A 26538-nucleotide genomic window follows, 5' to 3' on the forward strand; every position below is an offset into this window, starting at 1 on the left:
GGATGGCATTACCTGCTGTGATTCCTTTTTCTCTAAGGAAACCCACCTCCCCATTTACTCTAAAATAAAAAAAAAACCATAACCTTCTACAGAAAAAGAGATAAAATTATGCAGATCAACTCTCTGAGCCTCACATGTGCCAATGAACCCAGTTTTTAGTGTTAACGAACAACTATTATCCCAGTTAAAATATTTTAGGTAAACTAACATCTCCCAGATTCACTCCTTCATTGTATCCAGTTTAAGGCTTATTATTTTTATTCCTCTAATTGTATTGTCTTATTGTTACACTGTTAATTACCTATTCTACCCCTCCTCCAGATTATTTTGAAATGATATTCCATACACTAAAAGAAATAGATTGGCATCTATGAAAGATGATACTGTAATAGTGATTATGTGTGCAATTATTTTTTGTTTTCATTCTTTACTGTAAAGGCTAGATATGTGATTCACTTTAAACATTCAGGAAGCACTATATAATTCTCCTTGGCTTTATTAACCTATATTATTTAATCATATACAGGTAGTCTTTGATTTACAACAGTTCAAACTTACAACAAGTGACTTATGACCATTTTTCACACTTACAACTGTTGCAGTATCCTCATGGTCACATGATCAAAATTCAGCCGCTTGGCAAATTACTCATATTTATGACGGCTGCAGCATCCCAGGCCGTGTGATTCCCTTTTATGACCTTCTGACAAGCAAAAGCAATGGGGGAGCACATTCACTTAACAGCTGTGTTACTGACTTCACAACTGCAGGTATTCACTTAAGAACTGTAGCAAGGAAAGTTGTAAAATAGAACAAAATTCACTTAACAACTGTCTTGCTTAGCAACATAAATTTTGGGCTCAATTGCAGTCATAATTCAAGGACTACCTTTATTATTCATGTGCACTACACACAAAAAAAACAAATGCAAGATCAGCCACATGCTTACTATGGAACCCAGTGCAGATTCCTTTTCCATCTATTTGTTGAGTCCTTCTTTGAGGGAGATGAACAGCACAGAAATGTGAAAATAAATAAAATGGTAATTTTATAAAATTAAATTTAACAGCAAGCAACAAATATAAGGGTTCCTGTTTTCAAGTTGTACAAGTATTTATTTTATCTCTGTTTTTCCCAAAGTCTGTACTTATTGTAGTTTGTTAACTCCTTGATTAATTACAGTAATAGAAAAAATGACATACAGTGGTATATGAGAAATTGGCAAAATCTGTATTTTATATGAACCTCTTAGATTTAGATTTAAGATTAAAGTAATTTTGGCTACAATGAATTATTTTATATCCAAAAGCTTCAATTAGGTTCATGTATCAGGCTGTCGATATTCAACAATTTGATCTCAATCCAAAATATCTAATTTTAAAGAAAAAATACCATTCTAAATGCCAGAGGTAAAGTCTACTTCATTTTCATTAGCCAAAACAAGCATCATTTTTTTGTTTCCTTTGTTCCCAACTTGAGAGGATGGAAGGAGGAAATTGTGCATTGCTACAGATGTCATACGGTATACTTTTTATACAGGCTTAAATCTACATTAAAGAATCCAGAATTTACTATACTTTGCCTAACTCCTCAGTAGTTTCTGAAATAATATTTATAAGTGGCAGCATCTAGGAATTGCCATTCCTAATGATTAAAAATGACATTTTGATGCTAAAATAATAGATCAGCTTTTTCAGACATAAAAATAATTTTTAAAAATATTTCTATCACTTTTTTCTCATATATCAATGCATATATGAGAAATTATTTTGGTTCCTCAGATATAAATTTCCTAGAATGTCTTCTGAAAACAAACAAATATAATAGCAACAAATTAAAAAATGTTTGCTTAATGGTCTGTGGGTCACTTCTAAATCATAGATATTTTTCTCTTTTTTAGTGCAAGATATCCATTCAGTTTTATTTTTTGTTTAATGTGTTTCTGGTTCCTACTTATGATTCTTGAATTTTAGACAGCAATAACTACATTTTAGCAAATAACTTGACATATCTTCTCTGAAAAGCTGCAAAGTTATGTTACAATATCTGAAATGTTCAAATCCTAAGCAAAGCAATAAACAAATTAATAAATGGATAGTATTGTACACTGAATTTTAATGTCACTTTTTTCTGAAAAGAAACATGTTAAGGAATATATTAAATCAGCAGTGTTATCACGTTCACAGCAGGCATTACCAAGCAGTAGTTTTGCCTTTGTGTTTTAGGCTTCACAAGTGTTTATCAAAAGAACCTGGTAAAATTTTGTCTCATTTGCAGAAAAAACAGCAATAATCTGAAAGTTATTGTGTGAACCTAGAAAATGTAATAAAAAGAGATGAAATTAAATGTACAATTTATATCCATGTTATACTTGATGTCTGGAAGTTGAATCATGGCAACTGGACTTTTGTTTCACTGCTTATCCAAGTAGCTTCTAAATAGCAAAATATGTCAAACCAAAAACAAAAGAAGTCCAGTTGTCATGACTCAACTTCCAGACAAATCTACCTGGATGCCTAAAAATCTTAAGCAGCATGCTATACATAATATACTCAAATGTAAAATTTATATATATATATTACATATTACATATATTATAGACCTCTAATATCTATACTGTCCTGATCTTGGGAATCACAGAATGGGAAAAAATTAAAAATGTAACTGATTTGAGGACCAACCTTGCCAACCAAATACTTTCTAGATGTCTTTAACCATAGCAGCTATCTTTGCTGACTGCCTACAAGTGGAGATACTTCCATACATTGAAGCACCAGGTGGCAAAGGCCACATGGAACCTTGACATCATTAATCTTTATTCCAGCAAAGATCAACCATTTGTGGCAGAAGAGCTATTACCACCATCAAGTATTAATGACTAAAACAGATACCAGAAAAAGAATCAGTCAACCTGATGAGAAATACAGATTTGCTCTAAATCTGAAAGAAGTTGAGATGTACAGCTTTAGAACTCAGCTGAATTCTTGCTCATTCTTTCAGTACAGATTAAGAGATACTTTGTTCTAATGTGGTACAGGCCCAAAATCTCTCTTGCAATTTCTCAAAGTTGCCCCCACCCCCAAAAGAAATATTTTCAATGCTTGAAAACTTCTTTATAGTCTTTTTTTTTGCATTTTTAATTAATAGATATGAGAGAGGGTACTACTGCTGGCACTGTTTTTAATATTGCATATCTTTTCATCACTCTGAAGATTATCTGACTTCAAATTTCTTCTCCCCAAACTGTGGGCAGAAAAATTGGACAGATTATTTATTTTAATGTTTTCAGGGAAAGAAATTTTTCAACAAGATTCTGTCCCTTTTAGTAATTAGTACCATAATGCTCTGCTCCTGGGGAAAGTTATGATGAATCTAGACAGCATACTAAAAAGCAAAGACATCACCCTGCCAACAAAAGTGTCTATAGTCAAGGCTATGGTTTTCCCAGTTGCATTGTATGGCTGTGAAAGTTGGACCATAAGAAAGGCTGAGCGCCAAAGAATGGAGGCCTTTGAACTCTGGTGCTGGAGAAGACTCCTGTGAGTCCCTTGGACTGCAAGGTGATCAAACTGGTCAGTCCTAGAGGAGATCAACCCTGACTGCTCTTTAGAAGTCCAGATCCTGAAGATGAAACTCAAATACTTTGGCTTCCTAATGAGAAGGAAGGACTCACTGGAGAAGAGCCTAATGCTGAGAAAGATTGAGGGCAAAAGAAGAAGAGAACAACAGAGAATGAGGTGGCTGGATGGAGTCACTGAAGCAGTCAACGTGCACTTAAATAGACTCCGGGGGGATGGTAGAGAACAGGAAGGCCTGGAGGAATGTTGTCAATGGGGTCGTGATGGGTTGGACACGACTTTGCAACTAACAACAAAACTGTAATCATAGTAAATGAATTGCCTCATGAAGTCTCTCCTTGGGAGAGACTGTGAGGAAGCTGCATACGCACACACACACACATAATGAGACAGAGAAAGAAAGACACAAAAATCACACACACACACACACACACACACACACACACATGTATCTGCAATTTTTGCAAACGCAAAATTATCTTTTCTAACTCAATATTCTATGAAACCTAGTTTTACCTCAACTTTAAATAAGCTATACTATGATTTCACCCTGGTGGTTTCATTTAGTGCCTGAATTCAAACTGGAAATAGATTCAAAATGTTGGCATCAAGAATCTTCGAAAAAAACAAATAACTGGCAATGATGGAGGTTTTAAAGTTTCAAACTTTAATGTTCCAGAATCTACATCTTACTTCAACATTATCACGTTAGTTTTTATGAGTTGGATTGTATGTATGCTTATGTGGATATTCAATTTAATAATCTCTATCACTGCCAAAAGCAGACTTCTGATGTTTTGTATTGAATATAGTACCTTCTCAAACTAGTTGTGCAATCAACATCTGAAATAGTATCACAATCACTCCTTGGCTATATTCATAGCAGTAAATTCTTAAATATGCCTTTTGTATGAAAACTGTATTTCTTAAGCACAGAGCTCCAGGATGTTCCATTTTACTAACTCCCAGATGCCAGTTTAGTCATCAAAATATTGTGTGGTTGGCTTATTTAGTGGAATATCAGGGACATTAACTATAATAGATCCACTATCACTGAACGTTTCCATTGCTCTTTCACAACTTAATAATTTTGTTTCTATTAAAAAAGAAAACATTAAGACATTAATTGTCAACAATGTTTGATTCTAATGCCAGAAATTATGGGATCATTGCAGCATCATAAAATGTCAAGCCTTTTGTTAAAGACTACACTTAGACATTGAAAATCTTGAAAACCCTGTATTAAAGTGTTACTGAAAAATATATCAACTTTTTTTCAAATGGAAGCCTATCTTTCTTTTGCTAAGGTCTAAAGCCATACAGTTTTGTATCCCACTATGTGCTATAGGAATCACTGAAACTTAATTACATTTACTGTTACAAAAAAAGAGTTTATGAACTTTTGCCTTTAGGCAAAAATGTTTATTTCATTGCCTTTGCTATTCATCCTTTTCAACTCTATTGCCTTTGAACTCTTCAGCTGCACACAGTTATCACCATGATACAGAAACCAGGAAGTGTGCTCTGGAGATGCAGACCTCAAGTTGCAGAAAATGAAAAAAGCGAAAGATATAGGAGTCGTTATTTTGGCCACCCTTTGTGCTATTAAAATCTCATTTTCTGCCTATTAGAATGCCCTCTTACTGCTTACGCAGTGGTGATAGTCAGTGATTAGTGTGTAATTCAGTATAATTGTCTTTTCACTTTTCATTTGTGTCATTCCGAGCTTCCTTCTGTTTTTTTTAACCCCACAGAGAAAGAGCAGAAAGAAAATAAAGCTGTTAAAATTCTCACATCCCTGAAGAGATTTCCTGATTGTAATTATAGATTGCTTCCTCCCCCCCAATTCTGTAACATTGCTCAAAATTCAGTAGATACCTCTCCAAAACACCTGTGCTAAATCTAACTAATAGAATAAGCTACAGAATATTTTACCTGAAACTAATAATATCAAGCTGAAGACTTGGGCCAGAAATAGGAAGTTTAACCAACCTTTTCTGGCACTCAATTATCAAGGCAATTTATTAACATGATCATCCAAGAAAAGCTCATGCAAATTAGGAAAACAATTATGTCCTTCAAGTCATTATAAGCTTCTTGAGAGCAGTAATGCTCTTAATTTATGTATTCATAATTCGATTATAGCTCAGCTTAAAGTGGATTGCTCATCAGCTGAGGTAATGAGCAACCTACTCCTAAGGTTAAATTTAAACAGTACATATCTTTTTCATTATTTTCATAATAAAGACTCAAGACCAAAATCAATGACTCTGGAGAGGTTTTTTTAAAGGCAAGGAAGGGAAAGGAAAGAAATCAACTTTAAAAATATATATTATGGAAAAGCACCACATCAAACATGCCTGACAGCTGAATACAAGCAAAAAGGCTGTGGGATTGCATTATGAAACATTGCCTTAAACTAAATATAAGCTATGACTTTTGATTCTGTCAGTAGAAAAAAGGAGGAAGGAGGAAACTAGCAAACTGAAATCATGTGGCTTATATGAAGAATACTTTATGGTTTAAATTTGGCAAATCATTGTATGATGGCCTTGGGGAACAGACAATTTAGTTTGGGTATACAGCAAATCCTGTGTCTGAAAAAGCAGGACTGACCTGAGGTGAAAGGCCATTGCCAATGGCAGGGTTCATAGGATTTGAGGGCCCGGATGGAGGCACAAAGCTGTCTGTATAGCTGGAAAAGCCATGCCTTGTGCTTGGTAGGCAGTAGGCAGAGCTGCTGTCTGGATTTGAAGGGAGGCTGCTTTGGTGTACCGTGCTTGGTGGAAGAGGCTGAGGTCGGTGAACTGTACTGCTTGGGTCTGACACAGCTGCAATGAAAAGGGACACAGGTATGAATCTCCTCATTTTCCCATTCAAAAGCCAACCCTAGATCATAGAAAGGTTCACCAGATCAGTTCAAAACTGTGTTCAAAACTATTCAGTGGTTGAGTTACACATCATGTGTAAAGCCATTATGCAGTATATTCTGTTTGGTTTAGCTTGTTCAAACTTAGCCAAACTCATTCTCAGGATCACTTGGACTATAATGGAAGAACCGTTTTTGGTAATTTAAGTCATATTTTTGTTTCTTACATGCCCTCCTTCCCCCTTGCACTTCATTTCCTTACACATGGCTTGAGTCAGGAAAACAGTTTTTAAACATTGATAAGTGATGCAAGGGAAGGAGAAATAGGAAGAAGGAAACACAGAAGGAAGACCAATAACAAAAGCATTAGGAGTACACATTGAAGTTTTGAAAGAAACTTATCAAACTTTTGAGATAATTAACATAGTATAAAGAAATATAAATCATCAAACTTTGGAAAGGAAGTCATTAATTTAGGAAACTCTCAGATTGATCACTTTCATGTGGTTCCAAGTAACTTTAAGACTTCATCAGTAAATTATGAGACTGTAAGAACTCATGTTTAATGAAATTCTAACAGTGGATTCAAAACTCTGAGTTTTCTCAGCTATAATTCAAAATTCTTTGTTTAAACAACAGAATCCATGACAACAACTGATTTTAAGTTTTCTATAATAAAGTACATGATTGCTTAATAAAGTTTCAGGACTTCAAATTCCAGTCTGGCTTTTGTCTGCTCAAATATTATATCCAACTCTTGTCAGAATTTATTCTTGGAGTCAACATTAAACGTGGCATTTACCATTATAAAACAGTTACCTTCAATGATGGACCAGAATGGGTGATGAACTTGATTAAGCTACAATTCATAACTCTCCAAACATATGGAAATACAATAATGTTCATTCCTAGCCATGCATCTACATGTTCTCCAATTGGAAAGGAGGAACATCTGAAACTGATTTCCAGATTTCATCTTCCATGTTAATGCTGATCCACTGGAACCAGTGTAAACATTTATGGAGAGGTAATTATAATGATTTTCAGAGATTCAGAACTGCAGAGGAATGAATAATATATAAAAGTACACTTCAAAATAATCTTTCAAGTCTACCTTGTGGAATAGAAGTAGGCTGATAGGAAGATTCTGATAACTGATAAGTTGGCAGAGTTGGCATGGCAGAGGGTGGGAAACCTCCTGGAATCAAGTGATTGAAAGCCATCAATTGATTGGCCCCAGCTTGCTTCCTCCATCTGGCTCGACGATTGCTAAACCAAACCTAGAAATAGTTGAAAATAGCTTAAATCATTTGGAAATGCATTCAGCATTTGTCAGACTGTATTGATATATATCTTACTTGCACTGGATTAGATTATAACTGAAAGGTTTATGAAATTTTTAACTAATTCAGAATTAAGTGTCACTGTACATAGCTGAATGAGTAGAGTATGGACAATTATACTAATTATTAAACATATCAGCTTTACCTCAAAAGCTAGTTAGTATCCATAAAACCTTCTTCATCTTATTTGCCTTGGTTTCAAGATGTCTCAAAGTTGCTTTTTCAAGGGCCAGATGAACTTTCTCCAGGAGGAAGAAGAGGAAGAGGAAGAAGTTGTTGTTGTTGTTGGCCAATGAAGGCAAGAAGCTTCATCAATTCTGTCAAGGTTGCTCATTCTGTTCATCCATTCTTTTTCCTCAAGGAAAAAACAGTCCAGTTGCCTTTTGAAAAACCACCTTTGAGACAACTATGACCTGGATGACTGAAATCTACATAGACCTTTGGTTTCAAGATGCTGTCTTATCACATACCTAAGCTGCATCTATTCTATTCTAGATATTTATCCTAATATTTTATAAAGGCAGCCTTATCCTGAAGTGAATTGGTGATAAGTTAGTTGTGGCATGTGAAAAAGCCTAATCTCTGATTGTATTCAGTATTAAATACACTCCATTAAGGTTCCTTCCATGTTTATTTTTTGTGCTGTGAAGGTTCTTCTATTTAACTGGACATTTTATTCTAGTTGTAATTATTATGTTAATTTTCCTGTCAATAGTAATTATTATTTTAATTTGCCTGTCAATAGTATTCAGGTATTCTATTGATTTAACTATTTTCATTACCCTCATAAAAGTAATTATTTTTAATTAATTGCCATATTTTTATTATATTTTCTCATTAAGAAAGCTTGCCTTTTCTTAAAATAACAAGAGAGATTTCCTTGGTGTTTTTAAATTGACCAATTTTAGTTTGAAGAACAAATTTCCAATTTGTTTCCAATTCAGGACATACCTTTCTGATTTCAGGTGATGTTTCACTTTTTCCCTACTAATATTTATGCTCAACTTTGTGCTATTGAAATAGATAACAAAATATCCAGGTTGTGATTTAAAGGACCAATTTCTTAGGACCATGTTTTGTCACATTCACAGTACTGCCTCAAGATATTTCTAGTGCTGATATAAAAGACAAGATTATGCATCACTATTATTCTATTTATGGACTCGAAATTGAATCTTACTAATACAGGACAGCACTCTTTACTGGCGTACCATTTGCCACTCTCTTGTCACTACTTTCTTTTTCATGCACCAATCATTTCATTATGGTTAATGATAGGGATGGTATACATATTCTTCGCAACAAAGGAAGTACTGCTATGTTTCCTTCCAAGTACATGAAAATGAGCAACCAGTGAATACAAGCCCTGAAACACATTTCTTTCCATTCATTCCTCAGCTCCATCTTTCAGCATACAAAGGCATGCCCTCCAGTTAAAGATTGTTCTGAAAAGTTAATTGGACCAATATGAAGGTGGGAGATCCATTGCTAATTAAAGCATAACAACAGCATAGCAACATTGAAAAGAGGCAAACTTTTCTCTGATACACATCCTTGTCCATATGTAGACCATGATTCCCTATATCTTGCAGTGATTTAGTGATATTTATTCTTGTACAATTTTCTAAAAGGGCAATTATCAAATTGTCAATCAAAGGCATGACAATTGGAATGATATGAGAATAAGAGCATCATGGTGGGAGGGCACCAGACTGGGAAAGACACACACACACACACACACTTAGAGTCATGGGGCTATCTCGGCAAAATAATCACAAAGGAGATGATGGGACACTTGTTATATTGTGTGTATTGGGGTATGTTTATGTCTGTGTGTATTTTTGTGCTACCTTTGTGATACTATTGCAGTGGCAAATTTCCTAATTTTGTTTTTCCTCTTACCCAAAATTCCATAATTTCCTCCTTGCCTGTTTTGTTCATATCCTTCCATCCTTTAATTTCTATTACTTCCAATCTTTTGCTTTCCCCCCGCCCCTGTCATTTCTTTCATGGCCACTGAACCAACCTAAAATTAAATAAATACTTCAGATATACAGCATTACAGCAAAGAGGGAGGTACATTTTCTGGCTTAAATTAGATGTGTCTCTATCAATGCACTAGTCTTTTGATTTAGTGCATATTTGGCATTCATCCTTGTAAAGCTCAGGCTCTGTTTAGAGGAAACTATCCTCTATTGTCTTGATAAATTCTCTTTTCAAACATTTTGCCTATTTGAATGAGAGATCTTGTTCCCTTAAAAGCACATTGGTAATTTTTTGTTTAGGATAAGGCGGTTGAAATGTCACGGCCAATTTCACGAATTTAAGCCTGGGGGAAGAACCACAGCTTTGAAAGGATACCCGGCCAGCATCAAGAGAATAAGATCTTGCCTTGTCCAGTTATAAACTACTTCAGAGAAAAATGATAACAAAGAGAAAAAATGTAAATATTGGGAAATTGAGTTGGAAATCATCTGCAAGGTCATCTAGTCTGTTCCATTCCAAAACTGAATACATTGGACTGATGCATCCAAACTTATTGAACTGCCTGTACTGTTTTTCACAAGGAATTTTGCTACAGCAATTCACTATTAAGAAAAATATTTATCTGATCATGCTGGCTGTGGAATTCTGGGAGTTGAAGTCCACAGCTCTTAAAGTTGCTAAAGTTGAGAAACACTGTCCTAAATTATAAATAAGACATTGCTTAATTGTCTTCATTATGTGAAATATATTTAAGATCAGAAGCTTGGATTTCTTGTGTGTGACTAGAACTTAAATAATCAAGAAGCAAAGCACCAACTGATTGAAGGTAACATAGTTTTGATATGAGAAAACTTGCACAGAGAAATTCAGAACACTTTCTGGCACAGTGATGAACTGTAACAAGAATTAAATGGTCATCACTAAATGTTAATCCTGGAAATGGTATGCAAAAATCAAAAAATACTTTGCACCATAAACTCTCAAAATACTTCTCTGTAAATTTCGGTGCAGCTATCCTAGATTCATGTGATCACTGTTTGCAATCTTTCTAGGGGTTTCCAACAAGCAATATCAAAGCAGGAACCCAGATGCATGTAATAGCTATGTGATTTGCTTAATGACTGCAGCAAAAGAGGTTATAAAATTGTACACAACTTATCTACCATGCCATAGCAACAGAAGTTCTGATCCAAATTGTAATCATGTTCAGAACTACTGTATGGGTCACCTGGTATTTGACAGCCAGTTGTTGTTAAAGTTTTAAAAGGAGTAATATTTGCAGAGAATATTTGTCACACTGGCCACCTCAAAGAGCTATCCCAATAATCTTGCTGCAGCAATTTACACTGCTGTATTTTTTGGATGGGCAAGAGATTGGTTGAAGTGCATTTTATTCCTTATTCCAAAAAAATCCTTGCTCAACAGCATTTGGCTCCATTTATTTATTCAGCAATTCGCTTTTTCCAGAATTTTTTTCTTTTTTTTTAAGAATCATAAGTATCATAACAATCAGATTAATACATCTATCTTTATGTACATACTTTCTTACCTGCCTCTTACTTAGCTATATTCCACTGGTTTGCCATCATTAATGTAAACCTTTTTGTAAAACTGGATATATTTCAAATAATCGACATTCAGAAAATGCAGCACTTTTTTGAACCACTGTTTACTTGCAGATAACTCTGTTCTGACTACAACTTTAGAATTTCCTTAAGTATGAATTGAAGCATTTATGTGACTACAGAAGCACCAAGATTTAAGAAGAAATGTGACTGAGAACATGGAGAGTCACTTGAGGTATGGTGGTTGGGAAGATAGAGTCAAGAGTTCCCTGGAGTTTTTTTCTATTTCAATGGTGCAAAGGACAGACAAGTGGCACTTAAATTCCCCTGTCTCCTTTTAATTCCCAAAAGCTCACCCTCTCTGATATTTTAACCATTGATTGATTGTGGTTGTTCCTCTCCTTTCTTTGTGCTGTTTTAAGGGAAAAGTCCATATGTTCTACACAGTAGAAATTTTGCTAGACTGGAGATCACAGGAGTGAGTGTGAGACACAATGTGTCTCAAGGGAACCAAAAAAACCGTAAGGAATGTAAAATGTCACAGGGTTAAAGCCACATTAAGACAGCTGTTATGTTCATGAGACTTCTGCTTTTCTTGTAGCTGTGAGTCACTGGATTAGAAAAATATGAATGTTGATGGTCCTCTTTAAAGTAGATATCCCAGAACTGAATATGCAAATATTTAAATTATGGAGTCCAGATTTGCAGTTTTTTTAGTAGTTAATTTTTAGGCATAGTCAATTTAATTTTCAGTTTCAATATCTGAAACATGCCAATATAATGATCAGTTTTTATGTATCTTTCATTTATCTGTCCAATGTATTTCAAAATATAAATCACACTGATTTTCTTACCCCGACCAGTTACCTAAATAAATTATGCATCAAATGTGCAGTCTGAAGAGCTTCTTTCAGCACTACCAAATGTTCTGATAACTCCTCAGAATAAATCACAGTCTTGCAATATAACTTATCTCATCATTCTTCACCAAGAAGAAAAAAATATTCATAAAAGAAACATTTGTTCCCCCACACAACTAATAGAAGAAGGCTGTTTGGAATTTTTAGGATAATATTCACCTGAACCCGAGCCTCCGTGAGTTTAGCTCTTTGTGCAAGTTCCTCTCTGGTGTAAATGTCAGGATAATGAGTCCTCTCAAAAGCTCTCTCCAGCTCCTCTAATTGTTCAGCTGTGAAAGTGGTTCTGCTTCGTCGTTGCTTTCTCTTCAGTGGCAAATCTGGCTCAGAATCAATGTCAGAACCTTCATCTGACTGTTGTGCTGAAGCTAGAAAGCAAGTAAACAAGCAATGGAGCAATTAATATTGCATTGGGAGAGCAGGAGAAAAACAACAGGAACTAGCACTAAGCAAATTGTGTTTTATTCAGATAACAGTAGTCCAATTTTAAACAGTAAGGAGTCTTGGGATAGTAGCCTACAATGTATTTCCTTCAAATGACTGAATAATTCTTTATAGAAACTTCAGAAAATATAGTCATTTTTCTTCCTTCTAGAACAGGAGTGTCAAACTCAATTTCATCAGGGTTGTGTTTGACCTCAGGTGGCTGAGGTGTGTGTGTGACTGGGGTGGGCGTGACCAGTTTGACATCACTCACTGAGGCTCCATTTTCAGTCATGATGGCCTCTTGCAACCTTCTGCCAACAAAAAATGAGCTTGGAGAGGTCCCGTGCGGCCCACTCAGGTTCCATTTTTGGCCATGATGGCATCCTGCAGCCCTCTGTCAGTGAAAGTGTAATTCAGGGAGGCCACAAATAGAGCCCAGGAGGCCTCTCCAAGCTTAATTTTTGCTGGCAGAGGCACCGGGGCCAATCCTTTGCTGTTTCCAGGGCAGCCCCATGGGCCAGATCTAAGCACCCCATGGGCCTGATTTAGCCCGCAGCCTTGAGTTTGACAGCCCTGTTCAAGAATATCTGCAGGTGCATATTACAATTTTCTTACAGGGCTTATTTATTCAAATATATTCAGCATATTTTTTCCTTGTGATTTCAAAAGTTTGAAACCTAAGCCATGCAAATTCTAGGTCTGCTGTAATTAGTCCAGTAAATTTGTACGGCCTTGACTCAAATCATATACATATTTATGATATATAATATATATCTTATATCTTCTGAAGAGGTCTCCCTTAGTGAAGGATCTCTGCCAAAGATTTAAAATGAAAAGTGGGTTTTTATGCTGAGTGGGCAAAGGTTGCCTTTCCAGCCATCTAATGCCACTTAGTTTCTCCACTCTTCATGGTTTCACCATAACTTACTAAAATCAGCTAGTTTGACACAATGCATTAAAGCATTAATTATAACTTACAAATCATAATGTTTAGTTTTAAGCAAAACACATTAGCATGTTGAATAAACTTGACCAATGTCTTCAAGTCTTTGTTTCTATAGAATTACTCATTTCTGTCTTAGTGGATCCTAAAAACTAAAAGCTCAAAAGAGGAATGAAAAATTAAAATTAATTCATCCCAAACTATATTTAGTATATTTGCATTAAAATGCATTCCTTAAAACAATATAAAAATTCAAGAACATAATAAATTATTTCCAGATTAATTTACAGCTTCTATTTTGCCCAACTGTGGCAACTAATAACTACCACTCGGCAACCCTACCAGCACTGATGCCCTCATAACTTCCTCTATTGCTAGAATACAAGTTTAGATACAATCTAATCTAAACTGCAATTTCTTTCTATTCTAGAATCTTTATTGTTGTTGTGTTTATTGCCCAATCATCTAGGTCAGTGTTTTTCAATCTTGGCAACTTCAAGTTATGTTCACTTCAGCTGGTGAACTCTGGAGCTGAAGTCCATACTACTTAAAGTTGCCCAAGTTGTATATAAAGGAGCCATTCCTGCATAACTTAGGTTAGAGTACTCTTCTAAAGATAGTCTTGCTGGTACTTTTGACTTTGACTTTAGCAAGTGCATTTCTGGGTCTAGATGATTCCCCGACTAACTTGGTGATACTACGTCCTATATTCCTACTCCAGGCTATCATGTTCCCTTTTACAATTTCTTCTTCTAATTCTACTTCTAATAAATAATTATAAAAAATGTTTTTGCCTGATCCTAATAAAATTTTATCTAATTGCTGGAGTTTATTGTTAATTCCAAATTTTTTCTTGTCCTGTTTATATCTACTTTGAATTTGAAGATATGCCCACTGATCAATTTTTAATCCCCGATCTTGAAATTCTTGCCACAATTTCAGATTTCCTTGCGTATCCAATAGGTCCTTATATTTAATCATTTTAGTAATATCCAGATTATTTGGGTGAATCATCGCCTCCATTGTTGAGATCCAAATTGGTATTTTTAAATAGTGTTTTTCCGTATTTTCTTCCGATTAGTCAATAATGAATCTCTGATTAGGTGTCTGTGAAAATATTTCTGGCTAGTTTTCCCAACATCCCATAAAAAAGCATGCCACCCCCTCTGTAAGTCATAGCCTTCTAAGAATAATATTCTCTTATTGGTTAAATTCACCCATTCCTTCAACCATACTAAAGAGGCTGCGCTATAATACAACTCCCAATTTGGAAGTGCCAGCCCACCCCTGCTCTTCATATCCTGCATTGCCTTTAAGTTTATTCTAGGTTTTTTTTTTCTCTTGCCAGATGAATTTTACAATTATTTTATTAAGTTCTTCAAAAAAAAATTGTGTACTTTGATTGGGATTATCTGAAATATACAGAGGAATTTTGGAAGAATATTCATTTTAATAGCAGCGATCCTGCCTAATAATGAAAGTTGCAGCTTGCCCCATGTTTCTAAATTCTTCTTTACCTGTTGCATCAATTTATCATAATTATTTTTCTTAAGTGTCTTACAATGTGCTGTCAACCATATTCCTAAGTATTTAAGTTTATCACTTGTATTCCCATAACTTCTTCCAGTTCTAATTTCTGTTTTTCTGTTAAATTTTTGGTCATTAATTTTGTTTTCTTCCTATTAATTTTTAGTCCTGCTACTGCTCCAAATTGTTCTAATTCAATCATCAATTTTTGTCCTCTTTCTATTGGTTCTTCAATGAAAAAAAATCATATCATCCGCAAATGCTTGCAATTTATATTCTTCTTTCTTAACCTTTAATCCTTTTATGTCTGGGTTCTGTTTAATTCGCATTAGTAATGCTTCTAGTGATAATATGAAGAGCAGGGGTGAGAGTGGGCAGCCCTGTCTGACTCCTTTTTCTATTTTTATTGGGCAGGTATATTCCCCGTTTATTATAATATTCGCCTGTTGTGTATCATAAATGGTTGTTATAATATTTTCAAATTTCTTGCCTAAATTCATATTATTTTTTTGGATTAAAAATTGCCAATTTAAATTATCGAAGGCCTTCTCTGCGTCTAAAAACATAAGTGCAATTTGTTTTTCGGGGTGGGCTTCGTAAAATTCTAAAACATCTAATACTATTCTTAAGTTATTCCTGATTTGTCTGGTCGGATTCCCCGACTAACTTGATGCAGAAATTAATAGTTAGCACACTTAAAAACATCAGACATGATTGTGAAGCAAAGAGGGAATTACAAAATAAGCTGTATGCGTGTTTAACTACTACTAGCACAAGAATAGAGAAATATATTGTTTTTCTTATCTGTAGCTGATGAAAATATGCTGATGGTATTTGCTTGAAATCAAATCCTGGAAAACAACATCTGTGATATCTATTAGCACATTGCTAGACAAGAACCTTTTAAAATTTAAATAGAGGAATTCGCCATAGGCTTCTTTAATTGGAAATCAGTATAATTCAAAGAAATAAATGTGAGCTGAGAAAATGAGATTGTGACTGTTCTGGTTCCTCATCTGTTTGCTGGTGACTTTGATTCTATCCATAACTAAGTCGACCTTCCTGGTGATTAGGGAATGATGGTGCCTGTTGAAGAGTAGATGGACTACATAGAGATGGACGTGCAGTAGGAGATATGTCACATGCAAACTAGATGAAGAGAAGCACAATCTGTGGTCATAGTTACAGTTGTTCTGCCAGGTGGGCTCATGGATCAACTTGGATATGTTGTTACCCTACTATATGACATATGCAAGGTTTATATGTGTTATTTATCCTTTTTAACCAAGCATTCTCTCTGACAAAATTGGCAAAGGTGGTCCAGGAGTGATTGCCGAACATATATGACTTAAGAGACTTGGTGGTGCAGTGGTTAGAGTGCTGTACTCCAGGCCACCTCAGCTGACTACTGGCTGCCTGCAATTTAGCAGTTCAAATCCCACCAGGCTGCAGGTTGACTCAACCTTCCATCCTTCTGAGGTAGGTAAAATGAAGACCCAGATTGTTGGGGAAAATATGCTGACTCTGTAAAACCACTTAGAGAGGGCTGAAAACACTATAAAGTGGTATATAAGTCTAAGTGCTATTGCTATTCCTAAGGATCAATATCCATATCCTAACCAACATTCTGGGACAACCTAAGGGTTCATAGTCACTATGGCAAATACATAAGGCCTCAATTCTGCTTAAGACTGGCTTTTTCCCCCCTTCAAGCATTTAAGTTTAGGTTCCTGTTTTGTTTGTATTATTGCATTTGGTTTCCATTTTATGTTATATTACTTGAGGGCCTGCTTCTCCTGGTAGGAGAGATCTTGTAGGAGAGGCATGTTCCCAGTCCCATCTGCTAGGGAATGCCAGCTGGCGGAACCCAGGAAAAGAGCCTTTTCTGTTGGAATATCATCTCCCAAGAGATCAGATTGGCCTCAGCCCTTTCTTGACTTTTTGTTAGGTTTTAAAGACTTGGTTTTGCCATCTGCTTGTGGTAGAACCTGTTACTATTTTGACAGTTGCTGGTCTTTGGTATCCCTCCCTAAAAATTGTGTCATTATATAGATGTTTTTATTTTTCTGTTTGTGTTGCTGCTTATTTGCTGTGAGCCATATGGTCCACAGCAACTAAGTAAGCAGCCCCCAAAATGCCAACAATAAAACAACAAATGCAAAACAATACAAAACAACACACAGAGAGAGAACTACATAAATTGCAATAATAAATTAATATTTGGGGCTTTTAAAATTATTATTAGATTTTTATCTTGCCTTAGTTTATTCTTTGTTTTTGTTTTTTGTTGGCCACCAAATTGTTGGAGTCAGATGACCTTACAAATTTAGTAAATGTAAATACATAATAAATATAATTATCTGAAAACAGGATTCAACTATATCCAATTCTCTAGAATATGTTCTCAAATAAGTTGAAAGAGCTGGATTGCAAATACAGAACAAATTCAATCAAATACATTGAACTCCTTTTAAAAGTGTACTCCACAGTGTAATATAGGAAAAGAATCTCTGTTTTTCTAGTATTATATTCCCTTAGCACCTGTAAGTAAGATTATCTGAGCAAAAGAAGGATTTTAGCAATCTCTTTGCTTTCTTTAAATGGGAACAATTTTGGAATTATCCAAGTACTACCTTGTGTTTTTTATTTTTATTTTTTAAAGGCTAAACTAAACTACTGCATGTATTTATTTAACTTTGGTAATTAGCTAGAAATATAAAACAACAAGAATTAAACATTTAAAACCAATTGAACATGGATCTAAGAATTGCAAAGCAGGCGTTCTGTCACCCTAGCTAAGCCTTATCACTTCACACTGACCAGAACTGAAGGACACAGGCATGTTCACCTTCAACATGTTAGGATTTCAGTGTCTCCAAAGATCTGGTTTCCCAAGCATATCCCTGTATGAAACACTGAGTTAAGGGATTTTCCAATAGCTACCAATGGTGGTCTTTATCTTAGCATCAGTCAAATGTCTGTGGATGAATTTTAATGATATGCTTCAATTAAGCTTAATGAATCTTAAAAGTTGTCATATAAGGATAATTTTGAATATATTCCATCTAGACCAGGGCTGTCATAATTGCGACCCACAGGCCAATGCATCATGCAGTGGTCACACCCATGCCTGGTTTAGCATAGTGGGGGGAAGTCATGATACATCACGTGATGATGCTGTGATGACGTGAATTTGACACCCCTGATCTAGACAAATTGTTTTTCTCCCTCCATCCCCTCTGCTGATCTTAGGATCCAAACTATCTCACTGTTATCAGCTCCCCAGAGCTTACTCACTATTTAACCAATTTGGAGTCCATCCAAATTAAGGGACTCTGCGCAGGTCACAATTTAAAAAATAAGACAGATATCACAAAAGAAAAAAATATTTATAATCATCCTGGAGATAGACATATCAACAAAAAGCTATCCAAAAGAGGCACAACTAATCACCCTGACTCAACGCCTTGGAAAATAGAAAAGTCTTCACATTCAGGTCCTGAACATCATCAAGGTAAGAACCATATGGACAGAAAAGCTGGATTGCTGCTTCCTTATTTAGAAATAAGATGAGAAACCCATAAGCCACAAAAGAACAGCTATGAAGTATGGTTTTTTTTCTTAAAAGAACTAGAACTAAATTGAATGCTTCTTTGCTTTTTATCTCATTGTGACCTGTTTGATGGTTCCAGAAAATATTTCATCAAAGCAAATAGTATTAAACACAAATTATTTGCATTATTTCCTAGGAATTAGGTTACATATAATGTGCATCTTATCTGTCTACCTTAGCAGTTCAAAAATACTCCTGTCAGTTAACAAATAGCAATCATGAGGAACACCATAAAGAAATATATCTAGAGAAACATTGTACAACTAATACACATAATACACATTCATTCTCTTAATTATTTCTATGTTCAGGGACCTATTTGATTTAAATAATGGTAGCAGCAAAGCATGACAGCCATTTGAAAAGCATTATCAACTTCCAATATAATATATTAGCTTGATACCCTTGCTTAGCTATGAAACTATGTGGTCAGGCTTAGTTTTTGGGGAGGAAAATAAGGGGAAAAACTTGTGCCTCTGCCTACCAGCATTCATCGGTATTCATCTGGGTAGCATCCTGTCAGTGTGTGAGAGTGTTGAGGGCTGTTTGGGAACTGAAACAGTATTTGCTGTGTGAGCAAGAAGGAGACAGTAAGGAGCCTGGGCATGGCTTCGCTCAACTATTCTGTACAAAAGCTGCTTGGTGCTGTGAAACTAAAACTTCTCTCTTCTGCTTGTGTTATGCATTTGGAATAGATTTCTTTTCGGGGGGAGGGGGGAGTAGAACTCCTTAGCATCAGAGCATGTTAATAATAATATACGAAATACTAATGCTCTGTTGGTCATTTCAAAAAATCCTTTCTTAGTGAGCACCTAGAAGCCAAGAGAAACATACGTGGCAAATTTCAAGTTTGTAGGCTTTACGGTTCTGGAGATTTTGTGATGATGCATGAGTGGTATTTTGTTTTTATATATATAGATTGTATGGGTTTATCTAATCACCGGCTTTCTTGCTCTCCATTTGAAATCAATGGTTTTTTTCATTTACAACTAAGCAGAGCAACCATATATGTAATGATATTCCTGGGCTAAACATCAGGACGCTCAAAATCTTACAGAGATTTTTATCCAAAATTGAAACTCTTGAGCCATGTTGCCAAAACTGCATGTGTAACTTTTTATCTGGAAATTTAGCAAATTCTAAGTATCTGTACAAAGTATTTTCCAAATTTACTAATTTTGCGAGCAAAATGTTATTACTATTTTTTAGGGAGATGAATATCATGGATATGAAATAAATTCTGGATTTCTAAATGATGCCATGTACTAATATGGAAAACATATATTTCTAGATTCCAAGAATTTAGACATTTGACAAAAAAAGTCAAAAAGCATTATTGTAAGCCATATAGTCGACTTATTTGTGCACTTTGCAAACAACCCTACTTTTTTACACTTACCAAAAGCTAAATGCATTTATTTCCATACAGTAACTTGAAGGCTATGAGCAGATCTGTTGTCTTTTTCTGACCTACAGTGTCCTTTTTTGTGGTGAAATTTCCATGAGTGACCTCTAGCATGTTTACTCGGGTACAAGGGAGGAGAGGCTGCAGGCAAGGCTGATACCCCTTCACAGGCTCAGAGTAAATGACAAATGACACTTTCCCTTTGTGAACTTCAAGATTTTTGTTGACTTATTTGGCAGCTTTTGTTGAGTCCTTAGAAATGGCCTGTGGCTGAGGCCTATTCTACCAATTTCCACGCTCCATCTGTGGTATCCATCAACAGGGCCTTTTACCCACATTCAGGGCTCTGACACCTGCCTAGCAGGATTCAGGAGACACAAAGAAAACTGAAGTGGATGAGAAAATGGGTGGGGGCAGGGAGGAGGTAAGGGAAGGTTGAACTGGATGCTCTGTAGGGTTAATCCATGTCTCTTCAGTCTAGAGGCTGCAGCACCTGGAACTTCTTTTATCCCTGGAGGGAAATCAGTGAAGTTTTAAAATGTTAAATATATGACATTAGTATTTAAGAAAAACTCCTTCCAGAAAAAGAAGAAGGACTGCAATCGGCACAAATTCACTAATAAATCAGAAAGAGGCAGTAAGCAAAATAACTATATATTGCGGGGCGGGGAGGGGCTTGTTTGTTTGTTTTTTTTAAAAATATCCTTGTTTGTCTTAACCAAAAGGTTTCACCAGCTGCTAGCGAAGTAAAAAAGAGAAGAAGAAGAAGAAGAAAAACTAGAGGTATATTTTATTGCTACTGCAGGGATGAGAAAACAGATTAGCGCCTGGACATTTTTATGGTCGAAGCATTTAAGGAAACATTCCCACTGGAATCTTTAAAGTAATTAAGATTCAAGAGCAGATACTCATCATTCTGTTTCTCGGCACAGACATTGCCACTTTGACTTTTTCCTCACTATCCTTTCTTTCTCTTATTCTCTGCTTCTAACCCTCACTGTCACCTCCCACCAGTATTACTGTTTCATTCCTCTCTTCTCCTTTCAAAGTTCAGATTCACAGCAAGAGATCATTAAAAAGAAAATAAACCCCTGCCAAGTCTGGTCTAATCAAAATTGTACAGATAAATTCTGACACTTAGCAACTCCCCAAGTGCTCACAATCCTAGGAGGAATGCACAGATTACTTATGAATATGGGAGGCAGCAGGAGAGAAGTTCAGAAGGTCTAATGTCAGTGGGTAGCCACCTGTGCATTGTGTCAAGCAATCCGGGTACATGATTGCACACTTGATTAAGACTAGGATCTAGCTAAGCAAGGCACACACTGGCCAAGTATATATTTTGATGTAAAACAGTGTGTTTCAAACTTGGCAATTTTAATATGCATGAACTTCAACTCCCAGAATTTTCCAGCAAACCTATTGATAATCCTCAGTGATCCTAGTTAAAATTAATTAGAAAGCTATATTTAAAACATTTTATACCATGGGAAATTAATTGTAAAAAATTAAACATATATAAAGCATTTGTTATAGGATCAGCTTACCATAGTGTTAAAGACAGTAGGCTAGAAACCAGGGTATTATGAGTTCGAATCTATATTTAGACACAAACCAGCTAGGTGACTTTGACCAGTCAGAAATAGTATATGGTCTCCTGCTTGTGCAGTGGGCTGGACTACAAAACTTCCATGGTCCCTTCCAGCTCTATTCTGATTCTAATTAGTGTATATATATCTCTCATCCCTAGGAAGAAGTCAGTAGAAAAATTCTTCTGAAATCTTTTTTTTAAAACACCTTCAGGGATTAGTCCAGGCAATTGCCAGGTGTCAACACTAATAAGGTATAACCACAAGATGTGATCTATAGATTTGTTATAACTATATATCACAAAATGCAACTTCCCATTATATGAATAAGTTCACTGCATGATTAAGCATTTGTCTTAATCTTGGGAATTAAACACTCAAGTAAACTATAGATTTAGGACTATATGGTTTAGTTAAGATGAAATATCCTGATTTCAGTAATTAGAATAAGACTGAAGAGACAAACTAATATCTGAATGAAATAGTCTTTCTCTAGCCAGGAAGAGATCTTTTTTGAATTATTGCAAATAAAACCCATCCCGGTCAAGAAATGAATCTCTGATTTGTTTTTTTCATATGATTTATAGATCCTACATCTCAATGATTGTCAATGGTTTACAAAATTAAAATACAATAACATCATCCCAAAAATCCATAATATAATTTAAAGAATAACAATTGACAGCCTCTTATTCACATCCAGGAACCTACAATAGGTGGTGCTCGTTGCAAGTCAAGGGACATGCTGTTATGAACTGATGAACTAATGAAAAATATGCTTAAATATGCTTTTTGACCTCTGCCCCCCAAAAAGGGTACTATAAGAGTTCGACCTCAGATCAATATCTCAGATCAGTGGATTCTAGCTACAGAAGACTGCTCAGAAACTCTGCAAAACAGTTCTTCCAATACCTAATCCTCATGTATTCAATAATGATGAAAGCTGCAAAGAGATGCAACAGAATTAGATTGCATTCCCTCCATGTAGGTCCTGATAAAGATAATAAACCAGTATAATCAATACTATTTGATTTTGTGCCCAAGCCTGAACCCTAATTGAAAATTATCAGATCCAAATAATCTGATTCTTCTAGGAAACATTGCAGCTACATCCACTGTGCCCAGTTAATGACCTACTCTAACAAAAAGTCTACAGATTGTGATTGTTATCAAAATTAGTAGGCTCCAAGGAAGACCTTATGAGGAAAATACACAGTCTCCTTAAAAGCTTCCGCTAGTACCCACTCTTGAAGTGAGGCACTGATAAATTCTTGGATCCAAACCCCCTTCATAAAGTCTCTGGAACCACCATTCATTTAGACCAGTATTGATTTAACCTCATAAAAACCCAGAAGGAGAACAAACTCCAATACCAAGCCAGCACCTAAGCCAAAGAGCTGATATGGATATTTGGACACCAGAAACATTGCAAAGATCCAATGTCACATGCAGGCATTCATCCACCAATGCCAGTCCTTGACATTTATAAACCCTGGTAGCTCAGAGGTGAGAGTGCAGTACTGCAAGTTAATTCTGCTTACAGTCTGGAATTCAATCCCAAGGGGCTCAAGATTGACTCAGCTTTCAATCCTTCCAAGGTTGGTAAAATGAAGACCCAGATTGTTGGGGCAATAGGTTGATATTGTAAACTCTTCAGAGAATGCTGTAAGGCACTATGGATCAGTAGGTACAAGTTTAAGTGTTATTGCTATATGTTAAGATCAATGCCACAGGTACTAAAAGACCCCAAACCCAGGAAAGCTGATTGTCAACATCCTAACTAAGTTTCTGTAATATATACCAAGTCTTCCCACAATTTAGTTTGTATTATATCAATAGCACAGGATTGCCTGGAAATCGCCTTTCTTACCATTTATCCATGAAGCTGGTGTTGCTAACAATGTCTGGAAAACTTTCAAGCCAAGGTTCTTCCAAATGTATTTGGAAATGCTGCAATCCAAAGCTAGAATTTTTTTCATGCAAAGGATCTAATTTACCTAAAAGCTATGGTTCTTTCTGGGATAGTACATAACTCTATCTAGTCTCATTCAGGAAACTAGTATTACCTGAGAAGGAGAAAGAATTGTTATGCCAAACTTCAAAATAAATGTTTTTCCAGAAGTAAAAGTAAATAAAACAAAACAAAACATTAAATCTATTTTATTTGTTAAATGTGTTTATTTATTTATATTGAGACCCCATTTGGCATGATTGTTAAAGTCACCCTGGTAGAAACCAAAAAGCATGGGTTCTAGTGCTGCCTTAGGCATGACGTCAATTGGATGGCTTTGGGTCAGTCTCTTTTTCTTAGTCATAGGAAAAAGGCCATGGCAAATCGTCTTCCCTCCCCGCCCCCCACTCCAAAAAACATCACAATGATCCAAAATAATTTGTCTGGACAGGTAGTATAATGCCTAAATGTGCTACATTAAACAGAACTTACGAAAACATTCTATCATTCAAGTAGGAAAATATCATAGACTATTATTAGTTGAATATAGTTGCAATCAGTACTGTAGTTTCTCCATGGTCTTCTCATCACAAGATGGTTCAAACAGCAGAAATTTCCTAAGGCATGGTGTGAAATACTGTATATTGCTTAATACTGCTGAACAAGTTTCCAAAGGACAACAAGCATGGCCAAATATTCTCACTATCCATGTCTGATCTCTTTAATGAGTTATATCTGTACCTATTGCTCTGTTTGCACGTTTTTGTAACCGGCACAGTTTCAATTCATCAAAGAGTTGTGAAAAGGTTGAATCAATTGTACAATACAATTTTCTATTGTATTGTATAATCCTAAAATAATATTTTTATTTCAAATAGGATATTTTGATGTCATTTTCATCTTGAAGGCTACCACATTTTCAAAATGCAGAAAATATCAGTCTAAATACAAATATGTTTTGAGCTGCTTTCTTAAATATGCTTGGGAGGAGGTGAGGCATAAGGAACAATGTAGGTTATAAAATTCATAATAAAGTCAGTATTAGCATTTTATACATTAACAATATATACATTTATAGTACACTATTTATGCTTTTGTACCATAGCAAAATTCAACAGCTATGGCTTAAAAGCAGGACAGGGGAAAGCAGAATTATTTCATTGTATTTTTAAGCTCTTTTTAAGTACCCATTTAGCTAAAAATGGATAACTACCAAAGAAGAGGAGAGCAGTGTTTTAATGTAGTATCTCAAATCTCAAGTACTGCCTCCAAAGCTTTTGATCACAATAGCTGAATCAAAAGAACAAGAACTGCATTAAATTTTGTCAAGGCCAGTGGCAATAAATTTGACAATAAATCAGTGGTGGGATTCAAAAAAATTTACTACCGGTTCTGTGGGCATGGCTTGGTAGGCGTGGCAGGGGAAGGATAGTGTAAAATCTCCAGTCAGGGGTGGTTTGTGCTGGTTGTCCAAACTACTCAAAATTTCCGTTACCGGTTTTCCAGAACTGCTCAGAACCTGCTGAATACCACCTCTGCAATAAATGTTTTAAGCTTAAAGATGCATGAACTATAATGAAATGTATAATTAAGCACAATTTGTTTGATTTCACTGTTAGAAATGCAATCTTCTCTATTGCAAGCATAACTTTCTGTCTTTTTATCAATCTCTTATTCCCTCTGTGAAAATCCTGAAGTGCAACTGAACATACATCCACTCTGAAGATTCAGTGAAGTTTACTTCCAGAAAAGTAAACATACAATTGTAGCAAAAATGTTCACTGTTTACCATTTATAAAAGATTGAACTTACAACTTCCAAGTGTTTACAGACATCTATTTGCTAAAGTACCATAAGGAGAAAGTAAGAGAGTTAATATTGATTTTATGTAATATATTATTCAGGAAGCCATTGTTCTTTTATCAGAACCTCATACAAAAGGATCATAATTAAGAACTCTAAGCTTTGAGCCTGGCAAGCTAACAAATGTGATAAAAGAGTTGATTTAATTGTAACTATAACATATTTCTTGAGAAATCAGTGTACCTTATAAGAAAGGGACAGAAACTAACTGTAGTTGGAGCAAAAGAGAAAGATAGAGTGATTTTTATTTACAATTGCCTAGAGACTGGCTATTATTGTCCATATGTGCTACCATCATTCCCCTTATCATGGGCTGGCCGGCGTGACTATTGGGAGCTGTTAATGAACTGGGTAATTGAGCTGCTGACATGTGTTCCCAAAACAAAACAATAAGAAGAAGAGACAAATGAACATTTTATTTGGCAATCAGAGCAGGCTGTGCTTTTCAGAGGTCTGCAGCTAAGTAAGTGGCTGAATACATCAGGCAGTACATTGAAAGCAAGCAGATGTGCATACAATAATAGTTAACTGACAGCTTACGGCCCATCTGTGCGTTAACATTTTGTTAAAGAAATTACTTGACTTGCTAAAGAGGCCAATCATACAGCTGCCCCAAGCACAGCAGTGTGAGAGATAAATCATTAGCTAAACCATTTCATGCTCAAAATGACTGCTCATGTTAAGAGTGATGCTGAGACATTTTGTCAGCAATGTAGCTACAATATGCAGCTACAATGTAGTATTTGAAAAAGAAAGTTTTACAGCTTCAGCAAAAACAAAGCCTGCATGATGCAAACTGTTTAACTAGGTGGGAAATGGGACTATTTAGTGTTGCTTCACAGCAACTTAAATATCAAAATAATACACCAAGGCTAAAAATTGCAAAGCACATTTTCTATTCCTAATTATTGTTGATCCGTTTCATTTAAGACTTATAAATAATCCAAAAGAGTTTCAGTTTGA

General features: G+C 35.5%; 1 protein-coding gene across 2 annotated transcripts in view; it reads right to left on the reverse strand.

Moving 5' to 3' along the window:
* The window catches only part of PAX3 (paired box 3), a 92079-nt gene that overhangs the window by 9476 nt on the left and 56065 nt on the right, over positions 1-26538 (reverse strand). For both annotated transcript variants that reach the window (XM_026667933.2, XM_026667941.2), the window contains exons 5-7: positions 12421-12626; positions 7562-7727; positions 6195-6409 (exon numbers count right to left, since the gene is read on the reverse strand). In XM_026667933.2, the coding sequence (XP_026523718.1) occupies positions 6195-6409; positions 7562-7727; positions 12421-12626 (587 nt within the window). The remainder of the gene's footprint in view (positions 1-6194; positions 6410-7561; positions 7728-12420; positions 12627-26538) is intronic.

Source organism: Notechis scutatus, chromosome 4 (assembly GCF_049901735.1).
Source record: "Notechis scutatus isolate UNSWTSFEM ecotype Mainland chromosome 4, rNotScu1.2, whole genome shotgun sequence".
Classification (NCBI taxonomy): Eukaryota; Metazoa; Chordata; class Lepidosauria; order Squamata; family Elapidae; genus Notechis; species Notechis scutatus.